This window comes from Empidonax traillii, unplaced genomic scaffold, assembly GCF_003031625.1.
Source record: "Empidonax traillii isolate 1590-97213 ecotype Southwest subspecies unplaced genomic scaffold, ASM303162v1 scaffold48:size2401408, whole genome shotgun sequence".
In the NCBI taxonomy this organism is placed as follows: Eukaryota; Metazoa; Chordata; class Aves; order Passeriformes; family Tyrannidae; genus Empidonax; species Empidonax traillii.
Genome location: NW_020955241.1, coordinates 2062441 through 2088698, shown reverse-complemented (window position 1 = coordinate 2088698; position 26258 = coordinate 2062441). Strand labels below are relative to the sequence as shown.

Sequence of the window (26258 nt, the reverse complement as noted above, 5' to 3'; positions counted from 1 at the left end):
GACTATTTCATGGAAGTTATTGGATTTATACCAATTTTGAAGTATCTCCCAATAATTTCAAGTTTCGTAGATTTTTAGTTGTATTTCTGTAAGTTGAAAATCTGGTGAAAAGTGGAATATTAAGTAGAACATATGTTGGCATGTGTGGTTATGAGCTGAGGTTTGCATTTTGAATATACACTCACATTTGTTCAGAAAAGATTGTTTTGTAACCTGAGTTTCTTTCATTTGTGTCTAAATAGCTTCAGATTTCAGCCAAACAATTTTTTGTTCCTTCACAGAACACAAAGTGACAGAAATTAAATAAATTATGCATTAGAAAGAATTGTAGCAAATGTATTTTCACTGCATTGAGTTGAGAGTAACTTATTATTCAGAGTGACAGCTCTGAATCAAAGAAGATGTGGTTCTTTTCTTTTTAACAAATTACTCACTTGTGATTCACTTGGTCCACAGGATACATGCTTACTGATTACTGCAATGAGTTCAGTATCCAGATAGGAGAGGACACAAATGATCTATGTGTGTGTCTTCCAAACACTGATTGGTTTTCCAAACATTTTGGTCTTCTCATTAGTACCAGGCAGCATTCTGCCTGCTCCCACCTTCTGACTTGTTAAGACATAGCTACCCTCTTCTGTCAATGCTACATTCTTTAAAAAATATTAATTTGTTTTAAACACACTGTCCCTTAAACAGAAGAGGTGATACAAACACACGATGTAAATCCAGTTAGCTTGACTTCCCTTCTCTGCATATACTGCTGCAATGGAAAAAGATTCTGCACCCATTTCTCTTTATATTATGACTTCTTCAGATTCACATGATGGCTTCTTCAGATTGACATGAGTGAATTTAAGTAGCAGTAATAAACAAAAGGTTTTTTAAGCATGAAGAGTAGTCTGACTTGAGAAAATCTGGAGAGTGAAACAGGGGAATTTATTTGGAGGAAATACACTGAATTTTAAGTTGCCAGAGGTGATCTAAAAACTTCAGTTCTCAAAGCATTGAGGAATTGTATCTGTCCTAAAATCTTGAAAAAATGTAAATGATTTGACAACCTCTGAGTTGCTTGATTATTGTATATTCATTGTTGAATTCATAGGTTTGCATCCCACTGTTTTATATGTGCCATGATACTTTATTCATTCTTGGAGAACTCAGATTAAAGTTGTGATCTTAGACTTGCAGAATACTGAGGGAGGTAGCATCAGTAGGTACTGATAATAGTAACTACAGCTGGTCTTACTGCTTCTGATTCTTCATAGTTGCAAGAATTTATAGACATGTTTCTACTTAGCTTACTTAGCTGAAGTGCATGTATTCCCAACACATGTTTTCTAATCTACTAATGATTTGAGCAAAAGTATTATATTCCTAGTCTTCAAAATAAAATATGTGACAGTTCGTGTGAAAAGTAATCAGCTTACTCTGGACTTTTGCTGTATTCATTCAGTATTCATCTGATTTCCGAATGGAAAATGAGTTTTTGATATTGCTTCACTTTTTTTATATGTACTATACACAAGAAGTATAGCAAAACCTAAGAAAGGTTCTTGGAAGCTCTCTCTAGTTGGGTACCCTCTTTGTCCTCACTGTAATGCGCGGGACCAGAGTTAATACCCACACTTGTTCTCTACTGAGAAATTCACGGTGAATCTAAAGCCCTTCATGTGTTTCAGAAAACTTTTTTCCTGGAAGCTTCCATTTTTGTAGTTCCCATCCTTGGGTGGTTGTTCTTTCACCTTTCCTACTGGAAACAAAGTTGGACACCAGAGGAGTTGTGAACATAAATCAGTTGGAGCTGGAAACTAAGGTTGTACTCTTAGCTGTAGAGACATTTTTCATCACATGAGCTTGCCTAAGTGAAGACAAGAAGTAATTAGATAAACTTCTAGGAAGGGAAATAGCAGTTAAGGTACAAGGAAAAAAAATTAATGATAAGGACAGTTAAGAAGAAAAACAGGATAATTGCAGATGGTGCGGACCTGTGTCATGGGAAAATTTTAGTAACCTCTGCAGTGATAGGTTAGTCATGCTGCTTGAGTGCTGGGAGATAAAGTCAATGACTTTGTGAAGGAGGTGACCTCCTTGCACCTGGCACTGCTAGGACTTCTAATTGACAAACTTTGTACTAAAATAGGAGGAACATGGTCAGCCACACCGAGGGAGAACTGGCAGCGGCACAGGAGACAGAACGTTCTCAGACGTTTCTGATTCTGGCTGTTTAAGTTCTGGTGTCTACCAAATGTGCCCTGACCACAGATCTGGAACTGCTATCCAGATGCTATAATAGATTAATACAAGCGTAAGGTAGCACTGTAGTTGTACAGACTTCAAAGTATAACTCAAAACTTTTACAGTAAAAACTTGAAAGCCTACGTGCCAAACACATAAAATCAACACAGGACTGCCTGTGTAAGTTACTGTTGAGGAAGTGAAATACTGGCTTATCTTTTACTAATGTGATGTGCAACCAGATAATTTCCTTCCAATAGCAAAATGAAATGAGATAATAAAGCAACATAAAGTAAGTCGCATAAAAATGCTTTTTTTTTTTTTTAATTCAGAGAAGGAAAAGGTTAACATTTTTTCCTTCTGACTGCAGGCAGCACAAGTGCTTCAGGGAGTACAAAAAACAAACTATTCAATGTGGCTGGTTAGAAAGGAAAATCTGAGTAGTCAAAAATTTTTGTTTTATTTTGTTGGATTTTTTTAACTATGTTTCCCAGCAATCTCGTGACTGCAGTTTTATGCTTTAGTTTTGAAGCAAGAGCTTGGATTTTTTTCAGTTTCAGTGTTGTCAAATCTAATGCTAGTATAAGTAATATCAGTACCATGTCAAGGAAAGCAGCCTCTGAGTTCAGTTTGTGCAGTAGGTCTGACATAACCTATCTGATTTTATAAATGGCCAGTTGTAATCAGGTGTGGTATTATTCAGCAAAACAATAAAAGATTGCATTAATGGAGTTTAAATGTCCAAGAAGCATAAATATTTTTGCTCCCACTGAGCTTGTTTGCCTGCTTTAAATCTTACCTTTCATATTTACCCATGGTACACTTGCAAAAAAATTATATACTTTATGACACTTTTATATTTTTGTCTCTGTTTTGGAAAAAATAAAACCCTTTCTTCTTGCTGATACATCTGGTACTTTGAGTGCTTAAAAACAGCTCAATTGATTACTTTTGATTTAAAAACTTCTGAGAAGGAAATTGCATAACAAGACTGGGAGTTCAAATATGTGAGTTTTGGCAAAGAACTGCGGAAGAAAGGCCTGGCTGTAGGAACCTCACAAGAAAAGAACTTGACATTTTGAAAAATTTTTATTGACCGGTGTGAACAGGGAACGGGAAGTCAAATCACTCTCACAGGCAATCTGCAGTCTCTTCCTTGCTGACCTTTAAATACCACTTAGTGTCATCAGAAAATCAAGGAAATGCTAACAACAGGCTTTGAGTAAGAGAGTTATATATGAGGAATATAATTTGAAAACAATCATAAACTGACTTCCATTTTTATGCACATCTATTTTTGTAAAACGGAATTCTCACAGTACAGTCATATTTTAATAGATTAATCTTACATTTATTAATATGACATTAAAATTTTCAGAAGTATCCGTAAGATATCAAAACTTCTGTTTATTCTTGAGAAGGGAGTAGTTTGAAAAAGATGTTTTATAATGTCATTCTAGGTTGATGACCTTGGAACACAGAATGGCCTCTGCTTTAGGCACTTAATCTGTCATGTGTGGAGTTCAGCAGGCTATGGACTTTGGTAATCTTGTAAAAAGCTGACTGTTTGGTGTCTTTTGAAAAAGGGACTGGTATGCCTACCTCACCAGGTTACTCTGAGCCTTGATACTTCTGGTTTTTTAACAGTCCCTCTTTGCCCTTCAAAAAAGTCCTTGAGACCTAAATTTCAATCAGAAAAGCTAGTAGAAAAAAAAAAATCCTAAAATTAAACTGTGCTTAACCCCAAAGAAAACATCTGATACATTAGAACAAAAAAGAATGTTCCGTAGATTTCAGAAATATAATAAGGGGAAGAAACTAGCTGGCAAGTTTATAATGAAACAATGGTGAAACCTGAGGGCACCATAAGTAGGTACTGCAGCTGTTTCTTGCCTCTTTCCAATATCTACTTCATGGAATGGAAATGGACTTTCGTCCATGGTTGTGCTTCAGTACATGTTCCGACCCCTTGCTCGACTAGAGTTTAGCCTGACTGCTGACCAGTGCTGGTGTATCTGGTTTTGTGCTGGGTTTGCTTTGACTTAATTTAGGAAAAATAAAAACCAGAACTGTTTCTTGCTAGTTTGCATTACTTAATTGCTATTTGAAATGCTAGCAAAGTGCTCTAATGCTAGTGGTCTACCAAAGACTGTGATTGTACAAGTTGGGAGACATTTTTAAAAGCTTTTTATATAATTAATTTCCATTAATTTGCTTCTTATGAATTTATCTTTTTTTTTTCCTTTTCCTCTTTTTTTGTTTGTTTGGTTTTGTTATGAAACACACAGATTTGGTGAACTCATTTGGATTCTAAGCAGAACATTCATGCTAACCTGTTTGTCAAATGAAACGGAGGATAAGGGCTGACTTTTTTAGCCAGCAACATTGGCTGCAATTCTTGAGCTTGGCTTTCCTCACTTACACTGCTGTAATTTGAGTAATTCAATTGGTTTTCTGATAAGAAATTAGAAAAACAAGAAATGAGAGATCGTTGGAGTATTTGGCATGTACATATCAAGTCTCTGCAATTTTGCTTGATTAATATTGCATGCTCTTAATAGTTGCCTTGCTAAACTGCCTGAAAACCAAACCTCCAAAATCCCAGGATTTGGAAAGAAACTGCACTGCATCTAACACAACATAAAATATAAAATCTAGGTTAGGTATTGTCCCTCTAGATTAGTTTAACAACAAAAGATGAGCCATGCCAAAACCACTTGTGTCAGTATTTTGTGTCCAAGGTTTTTTTCTCTTAAAGCTAATGAAAAAACGACACACATGGGAGAGCTTGAAGGTCTGCCTTCAGTTAGACAAAGCTCTTATTGCTGAATGAGAGGGCTTTCAAAACTACTTTGAAATTATTGTCATTCCATTCCCTTGGAAGCCGCAGTGAGTTTTTATTTTAGGGGAAGTGTCTTTACATGAACATTCTTGAAATGCTTAGCAGGGGAATAAAGGGCTTGATATAAAGACTGGACTTGTAAAAGAAAACATAGATGTATTTCCAAAGTAGAGGTTTTTTTTTTCTTTCATTAAGGTCTTTTTGTTTTAAACTATTTATAGTGTCATGTAAGTATTACGTTTTTTTTTCCCTGTATCTTCTGTTAGGAAATCCAATCTTAAAAAAAAGCCCAACCAGCTTTAAAATGCTTAGTTGTTCATCACTGTATTCCTTTACAATGATCTGTTACCAGGAAAAGGATTCTAGTAGCTCTTCAACCACAAGACCTTGAGATAGAATTGAATAGGATAATAATTTTAAACTGCTTATGGCCTATCTTCTTACCAGTACCCTGTATTTGTAGTGCTAGTAGGGAAGTCTTAGGGAGTTTTTATTACTTGTATACATCTTTGTCTTTTACCAGAAATTCCTTAACCTTTTTTATCCAGTAAGGAAAAGCAAAGAATTAATACAGTCACTAAAGCATATCTGTAGAATGAATTTGAAGTTATTTTGTCCAGTTGTTTTATAAAAATGTGTCAGAAGGGGAGAGTACATCGTATTTCACCCTGTGACCCTGTGATTTCTGTAGGAGTAAACAAATTTTATTTGATAAAACCAGGTACAATATGCACTGAGAATGACTTAGAACTTGTAGCTTACAGATGAGATCATTATTTTTTCCACTGCCCAAGATATAGGCCCAAGAAAAGGCTGTATTTTTTGTAAGACTTAGACCTAATGTTTTAAACCCCACCTTCCATTTTGAGCTTTTTTCTTCATTTGCTAGAAGGGAAAAGATGCTATTGATGCCGTTAAATTCAGAGAAATTGGTAACGAAAATGTTGGGGCCAATACTGCTTTAATCCTTCAGTAAAACTCTAGACAGGTAACATGCCCTGTTTGTGCTAAACATATCATTCCAAGGTGAAAGGTACTATGCAGTGTGCAACATAGAATTTAACAAAAGCGTCCTAAGTCAGTGATGATTATTTCATGGGTAGTAAATGCAAGATGACACAAATCAGTTTGCATTTCAGTTGCTTTCACAGGAATCTACATGGAACTTTACCAGGCAGTCAGGAGCCTGTATTAGATACACCTTTACTTATTTCTCTATTTTTTAGCTCTTATGCTTCATCAGTGCTTCCTCAACAATCCTAAAATTGTGGTTTTGAGCTTGCTGCCCCATATTTTGAATTTTACCTAAGCTTGCCTTTTGCATTTGTAGAAAGGAATTATCATGGCATGTCACAAATCAAATTCACTGCAAGTTGCACTCCTACAGATATCCAGATATCCACCACAATGATGAGGGAGGTATATGATTGAGGCAAAACATTTTCCATCACTTTCCAGATTGTCAAACTTAGGTTCAAAGAACTACTTTTTAAATAATTTCTATTTATTGATTGATTGATTGATTGATCAAAAATTATGGCATTTCGGGTGACCATTATTTCCTGCCAGTATGTATTCTGTGGTTTTGGACAAAATTCCACCAGAAGGCTTTGTGTCCTTGGTGGATGAGTTTTGCAAATGTGGTAGCATGTTCTGTTGTGATAACAACAGCATTATCAACCATTCTCATCAGTCTATGTTTCCAGAATAGCTATTCTGCTCCAGGTCATGGTGAAGTGGTATCAGTGGTGATTTCCACAGAAGATATTTCTGGGAAGAAGTTACAGTCTCATAACTTAATTAAACAGTAAAATCCTCCTTTTAATATGAAAGGTTTTCTTAATTAAAAAAATAAAAAGGTGACTCAGATTTTGAGGGAAAAATTTTTGCAAGATTTTTATTAGCAGAATTTAAAAAAATTGTATTGAATTTAAGAGTTAAAACTAAAATCAAAATGCACACTTTCAAGCAACCATGTGTACTAGTCTTTCGTGTTTGTAAATTTAGTACTATATGGCTGCATATATCTTTGCATACTTATATAATAATGCATTAAGACCTTGATCGGAAATCCATTAAACAGTTTTCATTGATTTTATTAAGTTTTCAATGAGAACTAAAGCAATTTTTAACATTAAGGAGTTATTTAAAAAGTTTTCTGCTTCTTCTTTCATCTGGGCCTCTTAAAATCCAGGGTGATGCCTGTCAGTAGGATTTCTTTTCACCAAGTTAAATTGTTGTTTTTGGTAGATTGTAAGTGATTATGCTTGATTCTGCATGTAAATTAGAAATAGTTTACTGGTAGCAGAATATCTCTTGCATAAATCTGCAGTAAAGACTAAGGTAAATCAGGCAGATTGATAATAAAATAGACAAGCCTGAGACACTGACAGCACTTTATTAATACAGCATTCTCATTTAAGAATAAATCTTGCTTCCAGAAGTGTGTAATACTTGTAATTTAAATGCACTGCAAATACATTTGTATAACTGTAATTATGTGTCTTGATGAAGCTTATATTTTAAATAGCAAGCAGCAGTGTTCCCATCAATATTACTGTTAAACCACAATAGGTGCTTATCGTGCCTCCTGTATTATTAAAACTGCCTGTAAGCTTTGTTCCACTTGACCTTTAGAAGTTTCCAAAAGTTACAGTTTGCAATTCAGCAGGTTTGGCAGAGGTACATACATGATTATTCATATCATTGTTTAAACGGTAACCAGATGTGTCTTGTTTTTCTTCTTTCTTTCCCATTGTTTTTAAAGAGTGATGTTAATCCAAGATGTTAATCCATTTACAGGGTTTTTCCACAGCACCAAATTCCCCTTCAGTGAATTCTCGTTCCAGTGGCCTGGGTCCATCACTGTCCCTTGGTAACATCTCTGGAATGACAGCAAACCCAGAAGTGAAAAAGCGCAGAGCACCTCCTCCACCAGTTGTGACGCCAGTGTTGCCGAACGTGGAGGTGAGAGGTCAAGAAAAGACAGCAGCACAGGTAACACTGACACCACTGAATGGGCTTCTTTGTCTGGTGTGCTGGGTACCATCATGAGATCTAAAGCCATTCCCAGATATTTTGGCTAGCCCCTGACTACAGCTGACCAAAACTTGATCTTACAAAATAAAATTAACAAAAGTCTTGGAGTTTTGTACATATTTAGTGAGCATTATTGAGACTGCCCCAAGCTTTCTCCCACATCAAGAATCCTTCTAAATCAGAAACGTTTTGTGAGGCATTGACTAAAAGAAAGAGGGTGAAGAAAAAGTAAGGCAGAAAAGCTGGAAAGGTGACTAAGTAAATAAGTGTATAAGGTGACTAAGTATCCTTATTGGCAAGGGCATTCCTGGAGAATGGGTGACAGTTCTACTGAGTGACAAAAACCTTCAGCGTACTCCTTTGTCTAGATACTTCTCAGGCTATCACCTGTGTCCCTGTTGCCAGTGCTATCATGGGATACCGGAGTATCTGCTCTGTTTTTTGAGTGTGTGACCTGTGCTGTGTGACCTTTTAAAGCAGTGCTCTGGTTTTGCTTTTATAAAAGGTTACTGTTCCACAGTAGTTACAAAGAATGAAACAGAAATGGGGACGAAATTCCGCTCGCTTTTATAGTGACACTCAGGTATGTATGTTACTAAACATGTGCAAGCATGTTAAGTCTGATTCCATCAGTAACAAAGAGTATTACATTATAAATATAAACTGTAAAAATCAATGTGCGAAGCTACATATGGATGCCAAATAGGAATGCAAGGAACCAATACCATCAAGGCTGTGCAATGTGGACCGACTCTTATCTGCTTAGGGCTCATCACCTTTGCAGTGGACTGATCTTTGGAAAACAAATTGTTTTAGTGCAAAATGGAGTCAGGAAGGAATCTTCTAGTCCACCATAGAGGAGGAGGAGGAGGAGTCTAGGGCTCAGTCTCACTGCCCTCAACTTTTTTATTTATCTGCATTAAGACATGTGTTAAATGCCTATTCCAGTGAAGTATTGTGTAAGAAAACTTGATGCACACTCCTAGTATAGGACTGTGGATTTTTGTTTTCACATTGTTAGGATATCTAAGTGTGATTACTGTAACAGAGCAGTGTTTCGTCTTTCAAAATTGGAATACGTGTCTCTGAAATAGAACTCATTTACAGACACAGCTGAAGAGAAATAACAATGTTCTTGCAACATTTGATGCACTTTTTTCCTCAAAAGTTTCTCTTGAAATTCCTATTGTGAATATTTTTTGAGGTTTTTTGCATCCATCAGAGTCAAACATTTAAAGTGTTTAAGATAAATAGAAATTTTTGACAAAAAATACTATAGCATTATAACTCCTGAATTTGTACAAGTATGGTAATCACAGACTGCATTATTCTGCCATTCTCTTTAGCTGATCTCCTTGAAGTGTGGCATTGAGATTTTAAATTATGATGCACAATAATGCTGAAAATGTAACCCCTCTTCAAAGATGTTAACATTTCTATTTTCATCATTGTTGCAAATAGGTTAAACTGCTGGTTTTCTGAAGCCATTGGAAGAAAAGTATGTGTTCTATTTATTGCAAGTAGCATACAGTACAGTGTCAACTTCAAATTTTCTTAGTCTGAAGGAAAAGCTATTTTGAAGAAGGGAAATAATGAAAGTTGTGTCAGAGGATTTTCCATGATGAAGTACCTTTTGAGCAAAAGTGATGTCCTTTGTAGCTGACAACACCAACAAAAAAGCAAAGTAAATTATGAGTACAGGTGCTAGAGTATGTTTGACTGCATTTGTTGAGTAAAGGACGTATTTCTGAAAATGATGGCATAGGTCAAAATATTAGAGAGTTATAGTGTGTTTCTGAACCTCCCAGGCTGAACGTTGCTTACAGGATGCCATGTAGTTTTAACGGATTGCATGGAGTACAATTGAAATAAAGCACAAGTTTCATGAAGCAATCAAAAACTGAGAGAAGAGATTAATTGTTTAATATTATGGGGCCAGGTAGCAACAGAGATATTGTTTATAGGAAAAGCCAAACAGTTCCATTTTATCTACGTGCAAACTAACCAGTTTGCTGTGAAAATAGAGTAAAAAATCTCAGGGTGTAAGTTTATTTCTTCAGTTTATGGGAAAGAATTAGCACTGATTTTTTTTTCTTTTCAGGGAAGGACGTCAATTCCTTATTAATGGACTTCCTTCCATAAAAAGATAAGATGTTTGTTTAGAAAACTTTATTTATGTGCAACTGTTACTAACAGGAAGATCCTGCGAAAGGGGAACATGTTTGTTTCCAGTGAAGCTAGCACATTAATAGAAAAAGAAAAAGGTGGTATTCTGAACTTCAGAAGGTTTTTTTTCTTTTTTAACTCTTGAGTTCCATAAAATTGTGTAGGAAGTCAAATACTGCAGCTGTTTATGAATACCTGTGGTTTGACTTTCCAAACTAATAAGCCCATTTTTTTTATGTTAATTAACATTGTTATATTCCAGGCCATTCAAGCACAGAAGATTCTTTAGGAATATGTATCTCATCTCCCTGCCTACTGGTTACAATCAGAAATTCCCATGTGTATGAAGACTAGGGTGTTTTAATTTATGCTGTACATTTAGATTCTCTCCACTCACTTTTCTGGATGAGTGGCTTACTGCAGTATAATTTTACCATATTGCAGCTTTTGTTACTGTGGGGCTTAAAATAATTTATCTCCTTGTGGATAAGGCCTCTGCAGTAACTTATGCTTTTTACAGCAATATTAGTTTTCTCTGTGTATTTGAAGGTAGTGTTCCCTCTGTAACTGTTTTAAATCTCCTCTAGAAAATATTCATGTCTGTCCAGGGTTCCTGAACATGCACTAAGTAGTTTGCAAAAGAATTCAGAGTCAAAGAAAAAGAGTCTACAGATTTCTTCCCTGGAGACTTCCCCCTATTTTTTTTTTTAAACATCTTCCAAGTGACACTATTTAGAATAATGAGAAGTCACCTGAAAAAAATATTCTTCAAAAGACCCGGGCTATGTAACAATTCCAATATGAAATTCAGGTGGTTTGATGTTTAAGAAACAAGGAGGTCCCCTCCTTTCTGAAGTTGCAACATGGAGCCCGCACCATCCAAAAAGTAGATCAGAACAGTGTAGGAGTGAGCTAAAACTGAACACCCATTGCAGACAGTCTCTGTTGTCTGTCACAGCACTCTAGATGATGTGCTAAAAGACTTTGGGGCCATCTTAGGATGGGCATACTGTAAACTGATTCCCCTACCGCCCACCAAAAAGCATGCACCATATAGACAAAATATAAGAGAAGACCTGTATGAGTCTGACATTGTAGACAGAGTACACAGAGGAAAGCCACATGTCAAATCTGACAGGATTACACATTTCTCCTTAGAGGCTTGTTCAGTGACATTTTTATAAAAAACAGAACTGTTTTTCTTGGAAAAAAACTACCCTTTTGGAAGAACCTGGAAGAGCTGTCAAAGTCAAGAGTATTGTGTGCTGCAAATCAGTTTATGGGAATAATTAATTTTTCATTTTTTTTAACATGTATGGGGAAATACAGAAGTTGGAGTGAGGGGGATGATAAAGACGGCCTCAGGGACTTTTTCAAGAGCCTTTTCTATGAAAAGGAGTGGTTTATTCAAAAAAAGATCATGAGGCTTTTTGGAGACAACATAGAATTAGATGAGGGCTCTTCAGTGCCTTCATGAGTATACTAGCTCTGATGTCAACTTCACAAGTCAGAAGTGCAACTTGTAGACTGTGATAAACGAACTGTGTGCTATTTCAGCTTCTGTGATTTTCAGAACAGAAGCACTGTCTCACAATACATAGATGTAACAGGAGGTATCTGGGATTTGTTACTAGCCAGTCAAATTCCTGTACTAATAGAAGAATAGGGCAATATACCAGATACAATATTCTAACATTTGTTTCATAAACTTTAATCTTGGTTGTTATGTGGCTAGACAGTGGGCTTATATAAAAAATGTATTATTGTTCTTAGTGCAGGTGAAGAACTGTACTCACACTTTTAGAAGGTTGCGTTATAAACCAACACAATTTCCAGGTTTATTTTCTTGTTTGTATAGTCTCCTGTATGTTGCTGTAATCAAACGAATGTACGGAATATACAGTTTTGCCCTGCTTCTTATGTTTCTCTCTCATCTCCATTTAGGTTTCAGACTCGGGTTGCTGAGGATGGTTATTGACTCTGAATTCTTGGTCAAGGCCATAAATTTAGAGCAGAATTCTTGCACCCAGTTTTATATCAAGGCTAATATTTTTTCACCACTTATAACTTATTCATTGAAGAGCCTTACTCACATGAATAAAAAGGAATATTGCAGCCAAAGAGAGTTTACTCAGATCACTGCTGGCAGTTTTCTTTCTCACTGCCTGCCGTTACAATAAACCAATTTTATGCCTAAGTGGCAAATTTAGCTTTAAGAGAATCATTTTAATGGGAGCAAATGTAAATGAGACTTTTATATCTTTCCTGGAGAAAATAAGATACACTAAAAATTTGCCAAATTTCTTTCTTACATAGAAGATATTTTCAGTAATTGCTACATTTTTGCCATCTTGGTGATTTCTTATACTGACCACCATATAGGGTGGCTTTTTTTTTTTCTTTCTTTTTAATGTGTTTCTGTGTTGGACATAGCAGTGCTGCAGAGCTAGCAGGACCCTGGGTTAGGCATCCTATACATTTAGTACCATTTTCCTGCCTTTGGTAGGGTTGCCTTTCTCACAGCAGAATTTGTGTCACAGTACTATTCACTGTCCTTTTATTCATAAACTAATATAAATAGAATGTAACAGGGATTGAAAGCTTATGTCCCTCTTGTTTGATTGAGCATATTAACCACTATCTAAAGAACAAAAAATATTCTAGTGAAATGTCCTTCTGGAAGCCACTGAATTCATGCCCATCTGCAGGCAACTCTGAAATACTTTAAATGACATTGCAAATGAGCACAGTGTGTAGTGAAAACATTCCTGGAATTCATTCTGCTGGCAAGAACCATAGAATAATGTTCAAGTAGTAAAAGTAAAGGACAGGTGGTGAAGGAAATACATTTTTTAATAATTTTACATTGAAATAATAATTAACATACTAAATTTGTTCAAAGAATTATTAAACCATAGGGTCATCCAAATTTTCAGAATCAGTCCCTGAATTTGCAGTTCTCAGATTTCCCATGTGTATGCTACAGGCATGGACTTGGAAGCCACTTGGAACTGTGACTCATTATCTTCTTTAGAAGTAAGATGTATTTTAAAACGGTGGCCAAGATTTTCAGAAATGGTTAGCTCAGCTGCCTGTAATTAGGAAGCTGAGTTTGGAGCTTGATGTTTTCTGAACTTTTAAGATGTCAGAAGCTACGTTTAGTTGCTCAGCAACTCGGTATCTGGCCACTGTGATTTTAATATCATATTATTTTTCACTGTGCCACCTTCTGTTGCAAAAGGAGTTTAAATTGAGATTGTTAGTATAAAAATTTGACCAAAGCAAACATTTCTTCCACTAATGTCCCCCCAGTGCAGCAGGGTTTTTTGCACAGTTATCTTTTACGCAAGTTTGCTCAAAGTGATAACCACTCTTCCACCTTACTTCTTTTAACTGAAGGTCACAGATTTGTAGTTAGCCAGCTGCAAGGAAAATGTTGCTAGGTATGAAATCACATTGTTACTGCTGTTCTCGTCAGGCTTTCAATGTTAATTTTATTTCCCTGCAAATTAAGCCCTAAAGTGATGAATACAGGTCCTGTAGGAACAGTGTAGACTGAGTTTTTGGTATGTACATCTGTGTCAGTAGGGATGCCATCAGCAGAGGTCTCTGTCTGTGTGCCTTGTGAGTCCTGAATTTGCTTTGTCCAGTGTATTTCAAATAAATCTGGTATGTCAAATAATAACAGTCCTACAGTTGGCTTTCCTTCTGAGAAACAGCCAAGCGGTTAGGTGTTTGTGTGGATGACAGCCTTTTTTTCTCATATATTTTCTTGGACTATGAAAATGGTCACTTTATGGAAGAGGCATGATACCAGCGGGGACTGCAATTGTATGGAAGTTTGAGGGACAGAAGAATCACAGATGATTGAGAACATCTACCACAGCTGCTTACAGAACTGAGATGTATCATAGGCAGGTGTCTAAAACCCCCTTAGTTAACATTACCTCTAGAAACAGGGGGCTCTCACCAGCTTACTGTCTGAGGCACGTACTGAGGCAGGATAGGTTTATGCTGTAGGTATTTTCTTCCCTTCTGCTTTGTACTTTATTTCTGTACTATTGTATAAGGTGAAAGGTAATGAGCAGTTCATGGGGGACATCTGACAGTCGTATTCTGTTTTAATAAGAAATCCAGAATTCAGCAAAAGGGTGGATAGACTCAGATTAGTTATCTCCATTTCATAGGTTACACCTAAGCCAGAAATGTCTACTAGAAGTCAACAAGATATGAATGCATGTTTTTTTTATCATCTTTCAGAGAGGAAGGGAGGTTTCTTTTGACTAAGAGGTCTTCTGGGTGAGGTCTTCTCAACCTTTTTCTTATGACACATTTCCTTTCTCTCTTAAGTGTTCTGTGAATGTATTTTTGTTTTGCTTTGTTTTGGTTTGGGTTTTTTTTGTGGAGCATCCAGAAGTCTGCTTTGAGAGAAACAGAAACTTTTTTTCACATTCTGAGGAAGGATGCAATGAATCAGTTTCTGCTGTAGGAAAAAGCTGTTTTTCAAAGTGTGTCTTTTGCTTTTACAAAATATTGCATCTTCTAGGTCACTTCTCAGGTTTTGTAAGTTTGCCAAGGATATGAAAGCAGGATTTTTTTCCAAAGGAGAAGGGAGAACACTTTTTAATCAGGGAGACTGACTTCTTAATTTGTTTAAAATGTTGGTTAGAAGTTAATTAATGACTAAGTTTGTACGTCTTCCTAATTTTTCTGGTTCAATTTTCTTTTTGAGCACAAAGGCCTGAAAATGTGAATGGTGCATGTTATTTTTAAAAGTTTCTTTGCCTTTATTCATTAACTAAGGATGCCATGAGTGTTAGCTGTGATCTCCAGTGTTTTTGGCAGACTTGTTAAAATCCTCAGGCAATATGTGATATCTCTTGACAGCATTTTTGTGGTGAGGGCAGGGATATTGAATCTTTATTAAAGATGCTCTTTCTCTAGGACATTATTCAAGCGCCTAAGCTGTGTAAGCCTTAAAGAAGGAACATAGTTTTTGTGTTAGAGTTTGGGTTTTAGGTGCTGAAGTGCACATTTACTGGTGTACACTGCCAGATTAAGAGGCTAGAGCCTTCCTGCACAATTGGCAAGAGGCAGTATTTTAGTAAGGTCAAAGAGTATCTGTGTCTATCTCTGTGTTGATATAGATAAATAGATAATTATTGATAAACTGTTTAAAAATGGAGACTGCATTTATTTCTCTGTATTTCACATCAAATTCATTTAGCAATTGCTTGTTTTGGATATACTAGACTGTAAATACTGCATGGTAATTACAAAACTTTCCATTAGGCTTTTAGCACCTATATCATTTTGGTGCTTTTATTCCAGTCATTCTGTCTGAAATTTTGTTTAGAAGCTTGTTTATTTCATTTATGCATTTCTGCACATGTTGAGAGTTTATGAATATGATGGCATCTTTTTTCCTTTGCTCATAAAAACATATAGAAATAATTTATTTTGTCTTACTCTTTGGCCAAAGGGTTGTCTGCTATTCTCCTAGGATGGTAAAACAGTTCAACTTTGCTTCACATTTTTCACAGGTTAAGGTTGCTGACATAGGCAGATAATGAACATCAAGCTTGTATAATAACAGTTAAGGAATACATTTTAGTTCCTGTGTCTAAGGAGCACGCTCTAGTTCCTTTGAGCAGCAGTTGTGCAAATTATTCTCAAGATTATGCACTGGAGACTGCAATGTTATCTGAAATAGAAAAGGTTGTATAAAATAACTATCAACTGTAGCTGTATTAAGTCTCTTTCTACTATGTGGAGCAAAGAAATAGAGAAAAAATTACTGAATAGTATTGCTAAATGCTAATGATGCCACATTCTGGGTGTTCATGAAGAAATTCAGAGACAAAAGTTGAAAAGTGGAGTTGGTGTTTGCGAAGTATAAGGGAAAATAAAAATATAAGCCTCTTCACGTGGTGGAAAATTTACTAGAAATATAATATTGGAAAATTTACTAGAAATATAATAGAGAATTTAATAATAGAGAATTTAGCTAGTTATATCTTTGTAAAGATAATGAATAGGATAAGTGTAGCTTTAGTAAAACAGAAATCCTGCTTTACAACTCCCTTAAAGTGCTCTTGATGCATTCAGCAAACAGAAGGAAATGTCTGATCTGGTGGATATAATCTGTCTGGGTTTCCACAGAGCTTCCAGGTTCCCCCATGAGGAATTTCTTGAGGAAAATAAGTCTCCATTCCATAATGAGGGAGGTCATTTTACTCTTAAATAACTGGCACTAAAGAAAAAGAATTTCGAGTTAGGAGTAAATGATCATCTCATCTAGTTGTGGAATGCTGCAGCAGCTTTAGAGTATTTGAGGACCAATGTTCATCATATTAAGTGACCTGGGAATAAAAACAGTAAAGCGACAAAGTTTATTGCTCCTACTTAAGTTATCCAGCTAGTAAGGACCAAGACTCAGAATGATGAGCAACTGTTGAAAGACATTATGAGATTGAGTGCTGGCAGCACTTGCAGGTGAAAGCAGTTAAATTCTGTGTAGGGAAGTGTAAAGTGATATAGATGAGAAAAAGCCACTCTGAATTTCCTGAAATACTTTGTAAAATACTGATCTCTCAGTTGGCAATAAGCAGTTAGGAAGAACTTAGAATCAGAAGACATACTTACTTGAAAAAAGTCAGCTCAAAGCTCAATGGCAATCAAAAGAGCAATTTGGATTCAGAGCATTTTAGGAGAGGAAAAGCGGATAAAAAGACACTTGCATTATACCACTGTATGTGAGCTTTCTCATGCCATCTTAAGTACTACTACAGTGTTCCCCTTGTTTCAGAAGGATATTACAGAACAGGACAAGACTCATGAAAGGATGTCAAGGTTAATGAAAGGTGTGAAGTAATATAGTACAGGGACAACAATGCAGCTTCAGTAAACCATGATTCTTCATCTTGAAAAAAGGGACTGAAGACTATGGATAGGGGACTTGACTGCTCAACCAGCCATTACAAGAGCATTTGAAGCTAGTAGGAAATGAGCAAACCCTTAAGCCAAAGTGTATTTTTCTTCATGTAAAGCAGTCCACCAGGGTTGATGTGGATGGTAAAACTTTATGTAGGCTTAAGAGGAGACTGAAGAGGCTGAACTAATGCTGCATGGATGACAAATCCATTGTGAATTTTTAAATATATCCCACACCAGGAAGTCCCTGACATGAAGATGGTTGGTGGCTGCAAAAGTATTTGGGAGAAGGTAATATCGAACATACTTTTCTCCTACTGTCCTCTAGGTGTTTACCACAGTCTGATACAGAAGCCTGAGCAGAACTCTTGATCTAACCCATGCGGCAATTTTTGGAGAATACCCAAGAGAGTCGTTCCCACATAATTGTCTCATATGATTTGATATCACTCCAGAAAAGTAATTCTCAGCATTCACAATGACTTCACTAGGTATTCTTGTCAGTGGTAATTTGATGACCGGGAGCCCCCGGTGGTCCAGGGGAAAATACACTGCACTGTCACTGCAGAGACCCGGGTTCGATTCCCGGTCGGGGCCCCTCCCCGGGCAGATGGAGCTCGTTAGCCCTTAAGGCAATCCATCTACGTCCTGAGGACCTCGCTGCCACCGTCCAAGCGTGCTTGGCCCTGGCAGATGAACCTCAGGATTAAAGGGTGGGCTCAGTTCCGCGCACACTGTGTCTCACCTAAAAAATCCAATGCGCAGGCTGGAAGGTGGAAAGACCTTCCCCGGTTCTTCGTTCGCGAAGAGACTGGCCATTATAATTTGATGACCAGGCAAACATGTCTCTCATTTAAGAGCAGAAACAGCTGTCCTTGATTCCTATCCCCAATCATCGATCTCTTTGTTTCGTGCTCCTGAGTGCAAAACTGCATTTGCAGAATGAAGCCATAAGTATTGCCAGTAAACTCTATGACCAATAAGAATTTTGCACTATGAACCCTCAAGCAATTTTCCTAGTGTAGATTTTACAACTTAGTAGTGTAATTGCAGTATCAAAGAGCCCCGCGGGACTCGGAGGGTCGTATTAGCAGCTCCCCTGGGCTGCATCTCAGAATACTGAGATGCACTTACGCAGCTCATATTACTGGTGGCTGGGAGCATTATGGGTGATGACCAGTGCACTCTACTGAACATTTGCCTTTCACTGACAAAATAAAAGCATCATGAAAGACCTTGATCCCTTTGCATTTGAACTCAGTATCAGATCCAGATGCATGCCAGATATATTCTCTAGATTTCAGGTCCTCTGAGGAAGGAAGTGTTGGGACACTTCTGTCTTGTGCAATGATGAGCTGTTGTTTTACATAGCAAATGATGATATTTCTACCTTTCACAAGGTAGCAAGTTGAATAGATCTCTTCAGGTGTGCTGCTTCATTGCATCTATCCACTTTTGCTCAAAGGATTGGAAAATATTTCTTAAATATGCATGAAGGCGGAACTTTTCTTAATGACTTTTACTTAATTGCCTGAATTTCCAATTTGAAGACCGTTCGTTAATTTTTTCCTGAAGAGCTTTAAATATGACATTAAGTTAGCTGAATGAGAAGTATTCATACTTGTTCATGTGTGACAAAACAATGCTCAGATGGCAAACATGAAAGTAGCCGACAGCACATCAGATAATGTTTGCTGTGTAGTTTGGATGCTTAATTTAGCTAACAGCTGCACTCTGGTTTGGATAAATGATGCGGGCCCAAATTAAAAGAAAAGAGTAAAGTGCAGTGATGGCTGAAGGCTTATCTTGCTGTCATGTGAGGCATCAGATTTAGGAAAGCTAAAAAAAGCTCCTAGGGAAAGGGAGTAATTTGTACTTCTTTTATGAGAGAAACAGTTCCAAAAATTAGTTCTGGTGTATGCACGCTAAACACATTAATTCTTTTAAAGTAGTTAATAAAGACTACAGCTGGATGATGCATGCAGTGTAGAGACTACTTTCTCAGCACCTTCGAAGAGTATCAGTTAAGGATATGTTATATTTTAATATTATCTTACAGAATTTTCTTCTCTATACATCTAAAGAATTCCATTGTTTCAGTCCAAATTGCCACCCATCCTCTATAGTTAGTGCTCCTAATGCTCAACTTTATGTTGCTGCACATTTATTTACTAGCAGCATGCATCTCAGTTAAAAAAAAAAAAAAACATGCACAAAACATTATAGTAATTTTGGGCAATAGGTTTTTTTCAGGCAGCCAGCTTATTTTCCAGAAGGTTTTGTGTCCCTCCTTTTTTTCGAACTCTTGTCCTATAACTTTAAATAGAGTAAGGTGTCCCAGTGTGATGAATTAATTAAAAGGAATCAGCTTTCTCAGTCAAGAAGTGATTACCTGAAGTTGATTATATTTTTTCCTGAAGTTTGGCCAGTATGAACTAGGATATTAGTGTAGAATTTCAATAGAAGTCTTCATATTAGCCAGAAGGTGTAGCCTCTCAGAAGTGCAAGGGGAGGTAAGACTCATTTTACAGTGGACCTTTGAAAATCTATCTTTACTCAGATAATGTCATCATTAATAGGTTTTGCACCAGAGGAATTTAAAATTTTGCAGTCTGCTTTAAAATTATGTCATTTTATAAAATAAGAGTACTGCTTCTTTAACCTGTGAAAAAAACCTGCTATGTAAAAGGAATCAACTGTTGGCTTTATCGCACTTTTAGAAAGAGGGTTTCTCCAACTTTGTCTGGAAAATGGTAGCGATGTGAGTTCGGTGGTGATTTATGTTGCTTGCCTACTTTAACTGAAGGCTGAACTCTGTGAAGTGCTGAGTGTTTCACATTTTGACTTGGATAAGGCTGTTACTTTAGAGGGGTGGAAAATGTAATTACAAAATTTTGTAAGATTCTTCCGTGGTCTACTTTCTTCTTGGTTTCTGAAAAGTAGTCCAGCCCTGCGCTCTAACCTATGTAGATACGACCTCTGAATTGACATCAAAGTCAGAGTGACTTGATGATGCTTAATATGTATACAAGAACCCAAGCAAGGTGAGCTTGCAGTGTCTTTTTATTTGCAATTTCACATACATCACATAATAATCATGCAAGAATAGAAGATTTTTTTGGCAGGAAAATTTCTTATTTTTTTTACAGAAAAACATATATCTGGAGAGTTGAGTCCTTGAATTATGTGCAAGAAAAATCCCTGGAATAGTCCTTCTGCCAGCATCAATCACATTCTTGATCTTTTGCAGTAATCCAGTTGCTTCTGGCTGTGAGTTCATGGTTCTCTTGCCAACTGTTTCTGAACAGACTATACTACCTGCCTAGGGAATAATACCACAGCTTACCATCTGGTGAGATCATGATAGTATCACTTGACCTCCACATGTGGTCTCTGTCAAGCACTTCATTGAAAACTGGCAAGACATTATGGCCGGAACATACTGTTCTATTCAGCCCCAAATTTTGGCAGGGTTGCAACATTTAGTAAGTAAACTTCATCTGGCTTGCAAGTCTCAGACAAATAGGACAGGCTGATGTCATCATAAGCTTTAACTCTCATTAAAGAGAAAGTATGTGTCAAGTAATTACGAGGCTTTGTTGGGCACAGTATTTAGGGGAAGTTAATGGGCAAAAATCATTTTGAGCAACAAGACTTCTGAAGAACTGGCATTCAGTAAGCAATGAAAAATGACCCCAACACCGCGCCTAATTTAGAAACTGGCTTTGCGTCATTTTTCAGATTTTGCTTCTAACTCCACCTTACTTAGATCCTAAATTAAAAAGGTAAAGAAATTACAGAATAGAAAAATTAACCAAGTAATGTGTGCTGTGTAAATCAGGTTTCATTTTATGGCTTAATAGCATACCATTCTAGTTATTGTTTAGCCAAATAAGAAACCAAGGAGAAACATCACAAGTATAATCTAGTAAAAACTGTTCTCTGCTACTTCAAACTATTTTTCACAGAATTGTTAGAGTTAGAAGGGACCTCTGGAGATCATCTAGTCAACTTCCTCTGCAAGGCAGGGTCTCCTAGAGTGAGTTAATTACAGAGGAATGCATCCAGGTGGGTTTTGAATGTCTCCAGAGAGGGAGACTCCTTGATCTCTCTGGGCAGCCTGTTCCGGCGCTCTGCCACCCTCCACGGAAAGCAGTGCTTCCTCATGTTGAGGTGAAACTTCTTGTGTTTTAGTTTATGGCCTTTGCTCCTTGTCCTGTGTCTGGGCACCATTGAAAAGAATCTGATACCATCCTCTTGTCACCTACCTTTGAGATATTTATATGCATTGATGCGATCCCCTCTCAGTCTCCTCTTCTCTAGACTAAACAGACCCAGATCCTGCAGTCTCCTCAAAAAGGAGATACTACAGGCCCTTAATCATCTTTGTGACCCTTCCCTGGACCATCTCCAGTAACTCCTTATCTTTCTTGTACTGAGGAGCCCAGAACTGGACACAGTACTCCACATTTATGAGTTATATTCGAAGTCTTAGCTTAAAAGTAATGGAAACAGGGAAAGCACAGTGCAAATCCAGTTCTTGTGATGGCATGCCACTGAAGTTTTTCATGTCTTTAAAGGACAGACGGTGTAGGTCACTGGGAGAAATAGGTATGCCATTTTGTTTACAGTGTGCCCATCATAATGAGAATATAATTTCTCAGTCCTTGAGACCCCATAGACAACCCCTGAGTCCTGCTCAGCTATATGTTGGTTGCACTTCCAGGCATGGATAGCAAGCAGTGTGCTATGTGCATTTCTCTAACAAGTCTTCACAACAGAGTCTGTTTGTAATTTTGGATTACAAAAATCTTATACTTCCAGGGGTCAGCTTGATATAGAATCATGTTACTCTACAGTCCTAGCATGATATCTAATTGACACCGTGGTAGTACTTATTCTCCTGTTTTCTTGATATCAGAAGATTGTGGAAGTAGAGGCTTTTGGCTGCCCTTCATAAGTGCTGGAAGGAACTAGACTTGAGCAGGAATTTGTAGTGGGTAGTGGGAAGGAATGGCACAGACCAGGTAACCTTTAAAGGTCCCCTCTAACCCAAACCGTTGTATGGTTCCATGAAGTTGGAAAGGAATTGGAAACTATCACTTGACTTACAAACCACACCATGTTTCCCAGGCATTCTGTGCACCTGCAGAAGGAGAGGGCTGATAGAACAGGGTAGAACACTGGAAATAAATCAGGTATGTTTTTCTCAAAATTGAGAAGACTGCTAAGTTGGTTGCCTAGGATTTAGCGCTAAGTACTAGAAATTCAACTTGGCTATCTTTACAGAAGAAAATTTTAAGTCCAGAGGAAAACTCAGGTCCAGGGAAGTATGTCCCTTAGTGGCAGTAGAAAGGGTAAGGTTCTCCTAACTCCTTGTCATACATTTGTGTGGATTGCCTTCCACTTTCTGTCCCTACACAGATTTTAGGCTACTGCCCATCCCTTTGGCAGAAAATTGGATGAAGATGCAAAATAAATTTTGCAGATCTTTTTAATGTTTCTGAGATTTTTAAGGACAGACAAGCAGACCAACCAGTCATCCAGTTTATAACCCAGGGTGTGAGACTGAGAAAGAAAAGATGATGTATAAAATCCTTAGTCCAGTGCAAAGGCATTCACTCAAGAAGATGACATTGATCATATCAAACTCACTGACAAAGTTGTCAGAAGAAATATGAACTGCAGTCCTATTGTGTATTTTGCAATCTAATTAATATTCATTTGTTCTGTTAATTATGTGGTTCTAACTAAAAAGATAAGCACAAATATGAAATTAAAATCTAGTAGTTGTTTTTGCTGTTTTCTTCCTCTCTAGAGAAGAAATGGATCTTAATATCAGGACACTTTGTGGTGATTTTAAAATACGATTTTTAAGTGTTTGAGGGGTTTTTGTTGGTTCCCCTCCCCCCTTAATGAAGACATAAATGAGGAGGATTACATTGTATCTAGAGAAACAAAGGAAGTTCAATTCTTTGCCAAAGCAAACATCCGCAGACTTGTGTAGTCTACATGTTTCAATGCATGTGAAAATATTTGGTGTTGTAGAGTGATTTCCGTCAGTGGAAATAATACTGCAACTAGAAGTGAGATTTTGCAAAGAAGGAAATCACAGCTATCTTAGTAATTTAACATCTCAGATTCGTTTATGGATAGTTTCCTGTCTGACACATTTAACTGAACAAGCTAAAGTGTTTAAAGATTAGAATGAAATTAATTTTTAACTGCCCTTGACCATGACATTTCACAAAGGGTGTGTTCAATAAAAACAGATGGAAAAATGAGCTTGCCCCTTCACCTTGTACTGGCTTTCTTGTATCAACTGATTTAGCTTTTTGTCACCAATCAGCCAAGTATTCAGAGACATCCTTGGCTTTTGTCTTCTTCATTTTATGAATAAAATAGTACAAGAACATAGCAATTTCCGTAAAATCCAGTAATGCTAAGCTTTTTGTCTATTATTAAGATTGAGATATTTCTGCAGTCACAGCGTGATTTTTGATAATGAATACTAAATTGTGTTAAAAATCCTGTTTAACACCAAAACTATAAGAAAAAATCTGAAATTAAGTAGCATAGGCTTAATGATGCAAAATTTTGTAATATCTGATTAAAATATTAGTGATAAGGTTATTTTCAGAAGAACAATGTAGTTTGCGCTCTAGTTCTAAGCCAGATTTCTCGCTTAACACAGCACCTGAATGCTTCAAGCAGCAAAGCCACTCAGAAGCTGAGGCCATGAGTATGGCTGGGGTGCAACCACCAAGTGAGACAAACACAGTACAAGGAAGCACAGTGCAGAATTTCGAAGTCAGAAGGAAGTGCCCTAATAGAGGGTGATGTTGTCAGGATTGAAAAGTGGTTATCCTGTTCGAAGAGTTGCTTGTTATTATTTTGGACTTGAACTCATGTTGGCAGTAGCTTTGGAGTCTTCCATCTAAATCTGTTCCACAGGAGAATGACATGTCCAGAGTAACAAGCTGTTGTGTCCAATCAGTCCAAATAGCAATCATGTATTCATGTGCTTTATTTAAAACTAAGCCTATTATTATTATTCATTTTATTATCAGACGTGTGAGATCCTACACTGCAAAATCAAGATGTACAGAACTAAAATGACCAATTCAGAGAAACTGCTTGCTAATTTCTAAAGTGTAGTTATTTCTATGTATTTTATCAAAACGACAAATAATACTCTCTTTAAAATTGTTCCCATGTGCCAAACTTTTAAGTATCTCTGTGTATGTTGTTTTTGCAGTATGTTGTTGCATTGCATGGGATCTTAGTAAGTATTTTAAGTAACTCACACAAATGCATTCTGCAACATAAAAACATGTTTTGGGACACATAGGGCTGCTGTCTTTGAATGCAGTTTGTAATGTACGTGTGGATTGAACATTCATTTTTTAATCAATGGGACACTACTCAATAAGGAAACAAGGTAGAGAAGTTCAGTGCTGAATAGACAATTTTATTCAATGTAATTTACAGTGTTCAGCCTTATGAATTGCTTATATATCCAGTTTTGAGAGCTCACTGAATGTTCCTTTGTCAATATATGCCAGTGCAAAGCCTAATAATGTATGACCTGTCAGGGAATATTAGACATATGAGTAAATGTTTTTTAAGACACATTAGTGTTCAGTTGGGACTTCTTGTGGTTTCTAGTGCTAGACATGTTGAAGCATCTGTTGCCCTGTGAAAATGCAGAATCAGCTGGGCAGAATAGCTTTTATATCATCAAGTTTAGTGGAAAGATTTATGTCGCCATTCTGCAGCTGAAAGATTTATCTTTCTGATTTTCACAGAACGACTCCTTTTTGATCAAAATATTTTCTCCTCAACTGCTTTAAATTATGTCATAGGAAAATATCTTTAAATCTAAACCCATAAATCTTCCTTACATATCAATCTACCCCTTGTCTTTCATAGAATGCTATAAAAGATCAGCACAGTTATGATTGTATCAAGAGATTAAATCTGATTAATAAAATGTGTCTTTTTTCTTCGAGAACTTCTTGTAAAATGGCATGTAATTATTTCAAGATTTCTAGAAATCCTTTGTGAGAGGAAGAAGTTTGTGATGGTCCAACACATGGATTGGGGTGATACTGTTGTTTGGTTGGTTACAGGTTAGCTATGATTTTTTTTCTGTGGATTGCATTTAAACATTCCTATAATTCTATAGGCATTCTGACCCCACATGATATCATCACCAGCAGGTGTATCAGAATCTGGCTTGCTTAAATCAGAGTATGAGTCTAGTCAGTGTGGGATCATGGAAACCAGTTTGTAATCAGGGCATGGCAGTGATTGAATCCATGTGTCATTTTTCCAATCCTTTTTTTTACTTCTAAAAATAATTTCTACAGTCATTCACTGTTTCCACGAATAAGACAATTTGTATACACATTAGCCAGTTCTTCTTTAAAACAATTCAAGATCCTGATGTGTAACGTTGCATAAAAAACAAAAAGAAGCAAGAGAATATATGAGCTTCCTTCGTGCAGTTTATATCATGTGCTATACAATTTTTTATTTGCATATGCTTAACATTCATGGGACATCCCTTAAAAGCAATCCATATTCCAGACATAATCATATTGCTGATGTATTTGTATCTCTTGTATCTGTTATATGTGTATCACCTGTAGCTACGTTTGAGCAGGATGAAAATTGCTTTGTGAGAATTTTGTTAAATATCAAGCCTGGGAAATTTTTAGGTTTTCAATATTTTTCCTTTTCTATGGCAAAATGATAGAGATGATAGTAAAAAGAAAAATCTATTGCAGTAAGACAAATGTTTCTTGTAATATTTATGAAAATATTGGGAAGAGTGATTTGGATTTTGAAACACAAATTATGCACTTTTTTTATTTAAACATGTTAGCCACATACTGACTAGATCCACTGAGGGGTTTTCTGTTAAGGCACAGTTAGAACTGTTTGGATCTGTCTGTCAATCATCCAGACTTTCTCCAGTAAGTGTGGATGCCAACTACACCACAGATACCTGTAGTTGTTCAGGGTTGTTCACTTT

At 36.7% G+C, this 26258-nt stretch overlaps 1 protein-coding gene across 2 annotated transcripts in view; it reads left to right on the top strand.

Moving 5' to 3' along the window:
• LOC114055151 (protein cordon-bleu-like) overlaps positions 1-26258 on the top strand; it is a 113644-nt gene that overhangs the window by 75243 nt on the left and 12143 nt on the right. For both annotated transcript variants that reach the window (XM_027878987.1, XM_027878988.1), the window contains one exon: positions 7883-8077. In XM_027878987.1, coding sequence (XP_027734788.1) covers positions 7883-8077 — 195 coding nt within the window. The remainder of the gene's footprint in view (positions 1-7882; positions 8078-26258) is intronic.